This window comes from Limulus polyphemus, unplaced genomic scaffold, assembly GCF_000517525.1.
Source record: "Limulus polyphemus unplaced genomic scaffold, Limulus_polyphemus-2.1.2 Scaffold382, whole genome shotgun sequence".
Taxonomy (NCBI): domain Eukaryota; kingdom Metazoa; phylum Arthropoda; class Merostomata; order Xiphosura; family Limulidae; genus Limulus; species Limulus polyphemus.
The window spans coordinates 420,020-434,057 of record NW_013665992.1 but is presented as its reverse complement, the minus strand read 5'-3'; the positions used below and the strand labels follow the sequence as shown (position 1 = coordinate 434,057).

Genomic DNA, 14,038 nt, shown 5'->3' with positions numbered 1-14,038 from the left:
GTTAATAAAACACTGAGGATTCTGTATGAACAAGTCAAAAGATCATGTAATCATCTTATTGTCTAGACGTACCTCTAATCAACTACTATTGTATTATTGAAGATAGACAGAGCAAAATAGAGAATTTTCACAGTTCATTAGTCACCTGAACAATATATCTAAAGTTTTAAGCAGTTTTTTAAAGGTTTATTTTGAAATAAAGGACTTAAAACTTAGATAACATAAAACTTTGAATTATAATATTAATTTTATTCACATACATTGATAATAAATGTGTTTAATTACATTTTGAATGTAACATAGTGACTTGTGCAGAAAAGCATTTAAAGTGGCACCCATTGCAAGAGTTAATGAGGATTCGTGTTAGATAGGGCAGATTCAAGATCGACATCTACACTAGGTTTCTATTGTCCATAAAGTTCCCAACTCCCCACAGTGATATTAAACTTGCATTTTTTCTCTTATAATTCCAATATTATTCTGAATTAATAGTTTAGTTTAAAATACCTTTGTCCTTTAGAAAGAAGGATATTTGGTTAGATAACTGTTTTAAAAATTGAAATAAGGTTAACACTGGCTGCTCCTAATTTTGAACTGATAGATTAGAGAGAAGGTAACTAGTCAATAGCACCCACATTCAATTCCTAGACTATATTAATGGAATAGTGGGGTTTTATAATTACTCTTACAAAGCACCAACAACCACAAAGTGCAGACTGGATTGCACAGTCTGGCATTCTATCAAGTATTGATATATCCATGACAAATGTTACTGTTCATTCCAAAACCATAAACTAACTTGAGAAACTATAAGAAAATTTACAAAAAAACAATAGAAAAAAAGAAATAATTATATATTTCTAAGTATTTATTATATATTTGTACGAGTAGTTTAGCATTGGCCATAGGCTCTCCTCCCTTCAGTATCGAAGTCCTGTCCTAACACGTTTTTCAGCATGCAGTTCAAGTATCACAGTGACAACCTTAATTCTGAACTACCAACTAGCCAGCAGCAGCTACTTTTAGTTGTTAGTTTATTATAATTAATTATTGGGTATCATTTATCATTACTTCTACTGCTATTACACACTTGTAAAGTTTGGCACCAGCCTTAGCACAAGCTCTCTTCCCTCCAGTAACCTCCTCAGTGTTCTTCTAGTAATAATATTTCTTTAAACACTAATCAATTCTAAGTTAAAGAAAGAGAACATGCATCATAAAGCATACAAATAAAGTATTATTAAATGTTTGTTATAATGACAACATATTACCTAACATCATAATAATTTTGAAGTAACACTATATATTAATTATCTTGAAAATATAGCAATTAACATTACAATGAATTTTAAGTATTTTCCAAAAGGACTTTAACAACTTCATAATGGTTGAAAATTTGTACACCAGGTTTCTACTAAAAATTACTCATTCTATCTAACTGTTCAAAAATGTTCATGAGCTACTATTTTTGATGGAACATTTCTATTTTTATATAAGGGGAAATTATTTATCACACATACTTCTAATACTGAACAGGCAATATAGACTTGAACCAACTCCTTAACAAGTTTAAATTCAGGTTTTTATTTGAATTCGATTTTTCTAAACTTTTTAACTTAATGAAACTTTCACTAAATGTCTAATGTAAAAGTATAGCAAAGATATATATAGCAAGTTAGATGATTCAGCAAATATAATGCTTGCCAATGTTTCTTCACCAACTGTGTGGGCAGTTGAGCTCCTATTTAAGTGGTTGTGACCTGATTTCTACTTCTAACTGTTATTCATGGTAGAGAAATTAAACATACATACAATTATTTAAAGATATCTTTAGTGGGTACCAAGATTTTTTTATAGTTTTGTAAGTTCCAATTCCTTGTCTATTTCAAAAGGTTCAATGATCATCTCTTTCTTCATGCTTTACTCTTTGCTTCTCTTGTCTGCATTACTCTGAAAAGTTTCTTTTGGTTCTGTGTGTTTAATCATTGGCGCTGTGTCCTCTTCCAAACCACAGTATTCAGATGACTTGTCAATGGCAACACATCTTGATAAGGTACTTCTAGGAAGACTCACTTCTTCTGACATGTTCTTATCATCTGCATGTTGTTCCAAGAAAGTTTTTGGTTTTCCTGACCTTAAGCTACATGCTCTGTTTTTAACTTTCATTTGTTGATCAGAGTCAGTTTCAGTACTCTTTGAGAAAGACAAAACATGTTTACTTTTATCTTCTTCAATGTCCTCGCCATTTACATTTTCTCTGGTGATTTCAGGTAAAGTGCTCATTGAAGAAGTGCCAGAAAAACCTTTACTTTCAATAGATGATGAAAGATTTTCTGGAAAAAGATGATCACTAGATGTTATGGCAAGATCTTCAAAACTACCATTCTTTAGGAGTAAATGATCTGTATAGTCATCCTTGGGTTGATCAACTTGTTCAGTGTCTAACTCTTTGCTTATACTGTCTTCTGAGTCAATTCGAGTGTCATTGTTCTCAATGATTTGCCCAATCACTTCAAAGCTAGTAGTCTCACATGATTCTTTTTCTGCACTTACTGAAACATTTGTTGGTGTTGTAGGAATAGAGCCAATCTCTGAAACCAGTTCATAGTTGTCAACATCAGGGCTGGAGGGCTGGTTTTCTTCTTCTTTATCTGATTCAGTCAAGGTGACCTTTTTCTGTTAACAGTCAAAACTCTCAATAAAACAAGATGTACTCTACCTACTGAGGAAAGATAGTGTAATTCATTAGAAGAAAAATAGTTATTATTGTAACACATTAGGTAATGTAAGACACAAAAAAATCTTACAAAGTGTTAAACTTGAAAAGTCAAGTAATTGAAATTAAAATATTGTCTATATGTTACATGTAAGATAAAAGCCTTATATAGACAAAAAATATTAATAATAAAATATAAACAAACTTCTCAAAAATCAACAACTTTGGCACCTAAAATTGGAACTGGGTCCCAACACTTCAAAACTAAAAATATGTATAAAAAGTTTTATTCAACTTACACCCAAAATTAAGTGTCTTTCATAACAAAACACTCAGAGTATCAGAGAAAACTCTGGTCATTTGTGATCATTGGAAGAGCTCTCTTGGACCTCTCAGCACATATTCTATCACTCTTCCTTAGGAGATAGCATCGGGAACTATGCGACCACTCCAACTCAAGAACAGTTGTTAGAGCATTAAAATGTGAAAGTTTTTCTGTCATACAGTATGTGGTTAACACATGAATGATGATATTTTACAATAATAGTGTGTGTTTAAAATGTACACATTTTTAAAAGGCTTTACACAATATTCAATGAAGGTTGCGGTTCTTAGATATTTGATTGGCAGGAAAGAAGGTGTGCAAAGCATTATAAACATTGTTAATACTGTTCTTGCTAAAACTGAAATTGAAGGAATCAAAAGTATATATGGAACCTTTGTTGTTGTTGTTTTTTCTTTTGCTACTTAATTTAAAGGCAGTTGAGTTGTGTGTTTGTTCTCAGTAATATATGCATATTCAAGTTATTACAAAGTATTTTCAAATAATTAGTGCTTCGTATATTTTTTAATCCAAAAAGAACTCACAGAATTAGAGATTATGTTTTTAATGTGCAATATCTACCTTGATGGTGATGTCATACATTTGACAGATTTGGCAGGGCTCCAACACTGAATGTAACTTTGTATTTCAAATGACTTTTACAGTTAACAAAACACACTGCATCTCCATAGTATGAATTTACTTTTTGATCTTCTTGAAATATTTTTATGTACATTTGTCTTCAAGCTTATAAATATGTTTTATAAGCATACAATTCCAGTGTTATTTGTAAAAAATCTCACCTTTTTCTCTGTACCATCCAAGAGAATATCTTTGTTTTCTGAGTCCTAAAAATAAACAGGAATAGAGTTACATTAAAACCAAACTATAAAAAAATTATGGTTTGAAATTCCAAAAGCTGATGAAGCATTAAAACCAATAGGTTTAAAATTTGTGATAATCATGTTAATTGTAGACTTTTTTTCACATTCTTCTTAATTTGCTCATTGTGGATTTAAAATCAGATATTTAAAAACAACATTTCAAATCTATCTTTTCTCTCCCACAAGTTACTGCCCAAGAGGCCTTTCTTTCAGTACCAGAACTCATCAATTGGGCTGAAGATTCTGAGAGGAATATGGGAAAAAACATCTACAATTAACATGACTGTTACACAAATTTCAGGCCTACCATTAATCTAAATAACATATTTCAATTAAGTTCAATGACCAAGAAAAAAGAATCATTAGAAGAACAAAAACAAAGTGATAAATAAGTTATCATTTTCATAATTTGAAAATGTATTTCAAAACACGTTTACCTCTGCTGACACTTATAGCTATTTTTCCATCTAAACATCGTGTTCGCTTGCTCCAGTCTTTATACCCCACTCGACTGCCCTTGGCAATATCTAATTTGCAAAACTTTACACAGGTCCTCACACGCCCTCTATGCAGGTACGGTATATAATCACTGTATATATACAATATAATCACAGTTTTTAGATTTACCCAATCCCGGTCACTAACACTACTCAGCATATGGTGCTGAAGCAAGTCCAAATGGGAGAGCTTGGAACTGCTATATCTGGTCCTCGTGCAAAAAATGTAGAAATTGATGAAAAGACTCTGCTATGGGGATATCAAGGGAGGCATCTGTAACATCAAACTTCGTCATCCAAAAATCAAGTGTGAAGTGCCATTGAAGTTGAAGAAAAGATTCCATGATGAAACGAGGAGGCTGTACGAAGAGATTGAGTTGAGACAGATTGATGATACGAAGCCAATCTCTAGTGCTCTTGGTCAACAGAAAAGGACGAGAATAGAATCCTGGATGAATGGGATCGACCTTGTGAATGAGTAGATAACGACTCCACTGGCGCCCTCCCAACCTTCCAAAGAACACGGATGGAACTGATTCTGTAAACCAATAGGATGAGGTGTCGAAGGTAGGAGCCACGAGATGATCCTCCAGAATTGCCCATGGAAGAAGAGATGCAGGCTGCCAATGACGATAAAGAAAACGTGCCATATAAAATTGGGCCTCGAAAGGTTTAGGAACTCCAGCAAACTAGCAAGGCCAAAAATGAGGCGATTCCCGGAAATCACAAAGAGGTGTATCTGTAAGAGTAGTAGGAGTGAAACGAATCCGGGAAAATGGAGATCTGGTAAGAGAGATAACAGGTTCTAACCTGGAACCCCATAGATCCAACTGTTGAGTGTCCAAATATACTACAGCCAGGGCATGTTGTTCTGATAAAAGATGGGAGCAAGGCATAGCAATACTCTCTTGTAATTGCATTGCAAACATCCCAGCATACATGGCAATATCAGAGGAAGGAGAATGGAATAAGTACTCCCCCCCCCCCCGAGATCTATCTCCCAACAAGGCAAGGCAGCCTTAAAAACAAGGGGATGAATCCCCAAAGCTTCACAAACTCGTGTAACTAACTGCAGAAAAAAGGCAGAAGGTGGCCGATCAGATGAGCCTGCACTAGAGGCAGCTCTAGTGAAAGAAATAGCAGAAAACAGTGTCTAAATTCTCCCCAGTTTATTCATGTTCATGATGAAAAGCCAACTCTGAATCCTCGGGATGCATGAAGAACTACAACTCATCCCAAATCAGGTCACGGACAGCTTCCACTGAAAGTGGATCCCCCGACCACCACCAGACAACAAATGAGGAATGGTTGAGGTCTGGTTAAACCCCGTGCCAAAAACTGTTATATGGGTATGAATTCCCATATTTATTTGTTGTTCTTGAACCGCAAAAGAAAACCAATGAAATATCGGCAATGGGGGAAAACAAAAACCAGACTACTGTCAAAATGCTTAAAAAAAATTTTAACCACAAAACATAATTCCTAGTGCTCTTTGTCGAGAAAAAGTGATTATATTGTCGACATAAAGTGCTTATATACAGTATCTACATAGAGGGCGTGTGAGGGCTGGTGCAAATTAGATATTGCCAAGGGCAGTCGAGTGGGGTATAAAGATTGGTGCAAGTGAACACGATGTTTAGATGAGGATCGAGAAATAGCTATAAGTGTCAGCAGAGGTATGCATGTTTTGGAAGAATAGTTATACTACATTAAACTGCCAGGAATAAAACATCATATGGACAGTAATATACATAAAATCCACTCACTAGAACAAAGTATTATTTACATAATAACTCGGTTAGACTAAACACAATCGTTAGAAAAGTTTACAACAAAAATTATCCAGCAACCTAAGTTTACAACATATACACACCACAAATCACCAATATCAAGCCAACAACACACCATTAGACACCAATCTCAAGCCAACAACACTCAACAAATAATAACAGCTCAGTAACACAGGTAATTACTGATTATTAGTTACTACAATTCAATGTGATGTTTAAAATTAGATTAAGTATGTACTAGAAACATGACATAAACATTTGGTTAAGTACAACATGTATTTATGAGATGATAGTTGGATGCTTGTCAACAACACTTATACAAAGGGAGAGGTAGGAAACATGCTAACCAGTATGTTGTTCTAATTAATCTATTACAAACATTGTGGGTATTTTGTACAGACAGAATTAAGTTATTTTGTTTATGTAATGTTTGAATTAGAATTAATAAATGTTTTGATTTAGCATTTGACATCTCTGCATTTCTTTACTTGTAACATAAAATCTTGAGTTAAATGAGTCTGTAGTGTATATACAAAGCTTAATTTTCAGCTACCTGTGTGGAAGTACTGACTGGCGAGTTTGGTAAACAAGTCATGCCCACAGCCAGATGCTCAGTGACAACTCCCATGTGTTTCATAATTCGTTCCATTGCTGCCTCTGTTTCTTCTAGTCGTTTCCTTAGTTGACTAATTTCATAATCTTCTATAATGACAGAATTTATTTATTAAACAAATTTATGTGTGGTCAAAATGCTATTGTATATTTCATGTTGGAAACCTATATAAAGCCAGTAAAGAAAAATTTGTTCTGAATTATTATCCATCTTAATGTGATGTCATACAAACCATATATTTATAGATCTTATTTTATTTAAATAAATAAATAAAGTACAAAGAGCTCAAAATGTTAGAAAAAAAACATCTTTTAGTATTCTACTCAGTAGTTGATATTCTTAAAAATATTCTATTAAAACTTCAGACTTTACTGAGAATGAGAGAATTTGTTAGTTGCTATAGTAATTATGCTTTATAAGCACCCATATAAAGAACCTTTTGATGTATGCCTGTAAACATACAATGAACATTTGATACCATGATAAATCTGACAAGTTTCTTTAAACATGAAATTATTCTACAAATATTTGAACTTGTTCGGATACATATATGTGTGTATACATTTTAACAGTTGTTACAAAGATTTTAAAGAGTGCAAAATTTAGGTGCTTCACTAACTTTCTCTGAAAATCGGCTATATGATTAAGAACAAATAATTATTCAACATACTATCAGAATTTCTTAAACCTCATTATAATTAATATATTCAAAGTTTTTAGAAGAGGATGTACTTACTTTCAGCTAGCTCATCCTCTGCTACAAAGCAGCCATTGTAAAAAAAAACACACAACTCACTGATTCTTGATCACACTTCTAAGTATAACATTCCAGCAGCAAAATGTCTTTCTTTTAGTATACATTTCTACATTCGATTACACCTGAATGTTAGGTTTAGTTCTAATGCATTAAAAAATGCTTTATATGGCTGAAATCTCAATTGATAGCCAACTCTGTCAGATAAACTCGTCTACATAAAAATTGTCTTTTTAAATAATTTTAAATTTATATCTGAGTTGCTTGAAATCATTCATTTTTAAGTATAAAAAAGAATTATTACTTTAGTCGTTATACCAAATGCTTGTTATAACAAAATAATTGAAACACTGGTAAACATGTGCAAGGGATATAAATACTTACATCTGAACACTACAAGGTAGCTTTTAGTTCAAGTTCAAATATTTTTCATTCACAGACAATGGTGGTTCCATTCAAAACTTCAAGTAAGATTTTCAAATCAAAACACATTTGAGTCTGACAATACATTCCACCATTTATAAATTATATGTTAAGTTTTTAATAAATTCAAAGATTTTAACCATAGTTTTTTAGTTGAGGTTTACCTAGTAGCACACCAAAAGCATAAATTTTGTTTTACCAAAGGCTTACACTACTGTGTTATTCTTAAAATACAGTATAGATAAGCATTCCATAAAATATTTAGAATGAAACAGAAAAAGTTTAATGATGAGGAACCCACTTTGAGACTAAAGAACTTGGAGATGGTTTAATGGGTAACAAAGAAAACTTTATTACAAGTTTAACACAGTAACAAAATGCACAATGTTTTAACAAGGTTTTGTCAATTAAAATTGATGGCACACTGACTGCTTGCTGAAAGGTACAACCAAATTCTTATTCAACATGTCCTTCCCTCAGGAAAACCCCTATTGGGAAGGGATTGATCTTCCAGCAAGACAGTGATACCAAGCATGCAGCAAAGGTGGTGTAACAATACCTGAAAAAAAAAAAAACAGTGATACCAAGCATGCAGCAAAGGTGATGCAACAATACCTGGAAAAAACAGTGATACCAAGCATGTAGCAAAGGTGGTGCAACAATACCTGGAAAAAACAATGATACTAAGCATGTAGCAAAGGTGGTGCAACAATACTTGGAAAAGACAGTGATACCAAGCATGTAGCAAAGGTGGTGCAACAATACTTGGAAAAGACAGTGATACCAAGCATGCAGCAAAAGTGGTGCAACAATACCTGAAAAAAAAACAAAAAGCTGGAGGAAGACTTGTGACTATGTCTTGGCCTGACCAAGTCCTGATATAAATATTATCAAGGCTAAATCTATATAAATAAACATCACTATGTGTGTTTATGTATCTGTTCCTTATACATTTTAATATTTCTTGATCAATCAGCACCAAACTTCAAACAGTCATACAGAATGACAAGAGGAAGGTCATGAGGGGGGGGATTGGACCCTCCTAATTTCATATTGATAGAATTCTTGAAAACAGTACGTCTTTCTATTCAGTATTGGTACCTTTACGTATTTTTATTGCACTTTTAATGTTGATCATGTTAAGAAAAAAATAGAAGCACAATTTCCTATCCTTTCTTACAAACAAGTTTTTATTTCACCCATCCAGTGGATGGGTACTCCAGCTAGTAAACTTATATGGAAACTATGATGATCAATCTGGCAACCTAACAATTTAGCTGAATTGTGAGGGAAAGCTAGCAGACAATCTGAGGGATAAAATCACAGGAAGAAGAAGAGTGGGAGGCAGGTGGAGATTCACCCTCAGAAATCTGAGGACAACATGATTCATTTTTTGTATTTTCTGTAATGATGTATTACATTAATGATAAATTAATTATTTATTTATGATTACTCATTGTTTATCACCCTTTTAAATTACATATTGGTACAAAATATTGAAAGCTTTGCAATTGATTCTTTAAAATAAATATAAAAAACTGTGCTAACACCTTTTACTTTCCCATACTTCTGTAGAGTTTTCTTGGTTTTATTTTCCCTATTTTTAAGTCTCGTTCCATTCTTCCTTTCCTCCTTGTATTCTTCAGATAGAACATACTTGTGATGTTCAGGATCCATATGAAAGTCTTTTACCATTGGCTGCCTTGATGCTTCATCTTCAGAAGGTTTCTTAAAGACAAACTAAATAATAACAAAAATTAATGAACATTTCCTTTAAATCAGATAATAAAATAATTATATTTTAAACCAATACCCCTATGACTTGATATAATTCTTAATGTATAGTCTTTCAAAAATAGAAAGTTATTATTATTATTATAAACAAAAAAAATAAATATTTTAAAAATACAGTCCTTGAGAGTTTGTGAGTAAAACGACTATAAATAATAAATGTAAGTTGAAAAAAGTTATTTCAACAGTTATGTTTATGTGAAATAGAAACAAATTCTATGTTTTCTAAAGTAACGTCTTTAAGAATATTTTTTAAATATTGCAAATACATACTAACATATTACTAAAGAAAACTCACTTCCAGACTTCACTAATGACAGCTTATTATTCCACTGAAAAGTAACTGAAAAGTTAGCTCTAAATGTTTAATGTGCCTGATTTAATCATTTATTAATATTAACCTGATTAAACATATTACATTCTGAAAAATTTACAACATTCCATTTACAAAGATGTTCACATAAAAAGGTTAAAGATATGTTCTACCAACTGCATCATTTTAAAGAATTTCCCTAATTAACAATACCTTTTCTATAATCTACGCTTTAAATACGAGTTATAAGAACATAATCATAAAAAATGTGTGAATATGCTTTACGATATAAAATCTTTAAAAACTTTGTATGAAAAACATCAATTTTAAGATAGATAATTAGGTATTATTATCATGATGTCATACCTTGAATATATATAAATAAGGAACTAGGTATTCAACTATTAACAGCATGTTAATAGGTATTATGATGTCCTACCTTAAACACCGAGTATAAAAATAAACACAATAAACAATTATGTTTAAATAAGGATTATAATAGGCAACTTAATACACAACATATAAAAGCAAAAAATAACTACCAATATATAAAAAAGTAGATATTTTGATGTCCTACCTTGAATATAGAGTACATGAAGAACACAACAATGAACAAGGTATAAATAGGCATTATGACACCCATAGCTCCTCCACTTTTTGGTTGAACTTTGGGTCCTTGACTTGCAGCAGGATGCATTAAAGGCTAGAGTGAAACAGGATTCTTAACAGCAAATATTTTATGTTTTAAAACGTTTAGGCTAAGAAATACATATTAACAAGTTAGTACCAAATAAAAAACCCGTAAACTTTGTAAGAAAGTTCAAGAAAAACATTCACATAAACCCATTGTTTTATAAACAAATCCACATACATTTTCTTGGAGTAGAATAACAATTTTAGTTACTGATCAAAATAATGTTTTATGCACAACTTATGTGTTATTTTTACACTGTTGGTTTCAACAACGGTTATAAAACTGATTTAAATAGTTAGAATTACTAATACTAAATAAAGCATATACCAGTATGAAATATTTGAAATATAGTACATATTACAAATGTATTTAATACTCCTATTTTTTATCTAGAAGCTAAGCCAATAAACTTACATTTTGATATCAACTCATTCAGGTGCAAACTTCATTATATTTTCTATGCTTAATAATCTCATGTTTTTTCAAAAACATGTCTTTAATAAAAACATTTAAAAATTCACTCTAATAAACTGATATTATTAAAGTAATGCTCCCATATAGAACGACAGTCATGACACTCTCATGCGGCTAGTGGATAAAACAAGAGTCATATCAATATTATTGGGGTGGTATATAGAGTCATGCCACTATCTTATGGCTAGAACGAGAGTTATGTTTCTATAACAGGGCCTCTTGATAGAACGAGGGTCATGTCTCGATCATAGGATTAGTGGATAGAATGACAGTGGTTTCACTATCGTAAATATAGTAGATGGAACGACATTCATATTACTATCACAGAGCTAGAAGAGAGATTGACAGTCACGTCACTGTCATAGAGCTAGTGGACAGAACAATTGTCATGTAACTATTGTAGGGCTTGTTTTAGACATCAAAAGTACATCTTTCAAAATAACTTTTATTTTAGGAGATATTTACCCTGCCATCTCGAATCTGTGGTCGAGTTCCTGGACGACCTTCTTCCATTGCTGCTCTGACTTGTGGAGGAAGCAACTCAGGGTCAATATTTGTATGCCTGTTCTCACCAAAACTCTCTGTTTAAAAACCAAGCAAGAGTTTAATAATACATAACATATGGAAAATGTGGTCCTTCAAGGTTATCCTTACAGAAATAAGCAAGAATTTAATAATACATAACATATGGAAAATGTGGTCCTTCAAGGTTATCCTTACAGAACTAAGAAAGAGTCTAATAATACATGACATATGGAAAATGTGGTCCTTCAAGATTATCCTGACAGAACTAAGCAAGACTTTAATAATACATAACATATGGAAAATGTGGTCCTTCAAGGTTATTCTTACAGAACTAAGCAAGAGTCTAATAATACACAACATATGGAAAATGTGATCCTTCAAGGTTATCCTTACAGAACTAAGCAAGAGTCTAATAATACATAACATATGGAAAATGTGGTCCTTCAAGGTTATCCTTACAGAACTAAGCAAGAGTTTAATGATACATAACATATGAAGAATGTGGTCCTTCTTGAGAAGAACAGTCTTGTCTCATGGCCTCAAAATTGAGAAAATGGTGAACTATTTGAAAGAACTCAAGTTTTGGGTCTCATTTGAAAACTCATTACATTTGGTTGACATTAAATTCTAAATGGTATCCCTCCCGTAAGATCCCTGACCATTTGGTACAGAAAACCATCTTGAACCACTTTAAGAAGTCTCCTTTCCTTACCATTTAAAATTAGTCACCATTAATTACTGCATCAATATTCTTATTAATAACAACCTTGATCTCCTTATACAATTTCTCATTGATCATTGTCTGATTTGGTGACCTATAACAAATTACAGTTAAAAAGTTTCTCTCCTTCAATTTCCTGGTTGTAACCCATATAGATTCAAACTCTTATATAAAGAACCACACTATGTCCTTAAAAATCCTACCACTATTAAATAATTTATAACTTGGAATTTCAAAAGTTTCTATTACCAATGTTATCCTAATGTAACCATGTTTCAGTAATTCCCTTTATTATTTATATCATAGTTTTCATTTCAACTGGAGTCCTAAACTCATCCATTTTGTTTTTAATACTCCTTACATTAGCAATTAAGCTTGGTCTTGAATTTACTGATATTCAAAAATAAGCTTATTGCTAATGTAAAGAGTGTTAAATATTTAATATTTCCAAGATCCTTGATACAGTCCCATCTATACTATTATTGCCAATTTCCAAAACTTCCTCACATTACATTAATGATGTACCTGTTTTAGAAGTGCCCCTTTAAAATTATATTTAAAACAAGACATATTTATCTTCAAATAATGTTACTTAACATGGTTAAGGTATGTGCATTACAGCTTTTCTTTCATTTAATACTTAAACTTATGAAAACAGGAAAAATAAATTTATATGAAAACTGAAAGTAATAACGTTCTAACATATATAGATAATGAGTAATGTATTTTATAAAAAATTAAAACTAATAATATCTATACATACGAAAATAAGTCAATCAATATAATAAACTACTCTTGTACACATACATAAAACACAAGCTGTTATTATTAAAATTAAAATAACCACTGCAAATTGTTAGCTTCACTGTAGTGTACTAATACTATATTAGAATATTCAAATATAAACAACAAATGGAAGAATAACCTATTAATTATTTATTAAATTGTATAATGTTATTAGTATTAAATATTCAAAATATCAAGGCAATTTACTGATTATTCTTGCATTTGATTCAAATTTTCGTAAGCCCTCATAAACTCTTCCTACTTTAACCTAACGAGTTATAGCTACTCAGTACGTAACTAATCTTCTTCAAAGTGCAACTTCTAAAGAAGGTGGTCCATTAACCTACCTTCATCACGATCATAATTGGGTGCCGTTATTGAAAATGCAGCTTGCATCATTGGATAAAATATTTTAGGCCACAGAACACCAAAACATCCTATAACAACTGCCAAAACAAGCACGCTCTTTCCTGTGCTCAAATCAGAACTATTCGCCATATTAAACAGCAGACGTTTTAAGAAACAATATGCCAATTTTGCACTCCACAAGTTCTAATACTCGTATTTGTAATAGTATCCGTACGAGGAACCTAGCTCATCCTCTAAATTGTTGAGCTCTTGTATTTGGCGTTACCTGTTGACAAGTTACAGAACTAAACAAGTGAAGCGAAATCTATAAGCTTCTTTCATGTGGAACGAGTTTTCTATGGATTTCTCCTGCCTTTTTTTCTTGGT

General features: G+C 32.0%; 1 protein-coding gene across 2 annotated transcripts; it reads right to left on the bottom strand.

The window, feature by feature from the left end:
* Positions 1–253: 253 nt before the first annotated feature.
* Positions 254–13,910, bottom strand: LOC106457851 (resistance to inhibitors of cholinesterase protein 3-like). Of its 2 annotated transcripts, none has more exons than XM_022383908.1 (8): positions 13,651–13,910; positions 11,737–11,852; positions 10,681–10,806; positions 9,550–9,739; positions 7,559–7,579; positions 6,763–6,911; positions 3,842–3,886; positions 254–2,676 (listed from the first exon to the last, which is right to left on the bottom strand). In XM_022383908.1, exons 1-8 carry the CDS (start codon positions 13,799–13,801, stop codon positions 1,921–1,923), a joined length of 1,554 nt encoding a protein of 517 aa, XP_022239616.1. In that variant the 5' UTR covers positions 13,802–13,910; the 3' UTR covers positions 254–1,920. The 2 variants fall into 2 exon arrangements, with proteins under 2 accessions (XP_022239616.1, XP_022239617.1); XM_022383909.1 differs by having other exon boundaries at positions 7,559–7,576.
* Between the last annotated feature and the right edge of the window lie 128 nt (positions 13,911–14,038).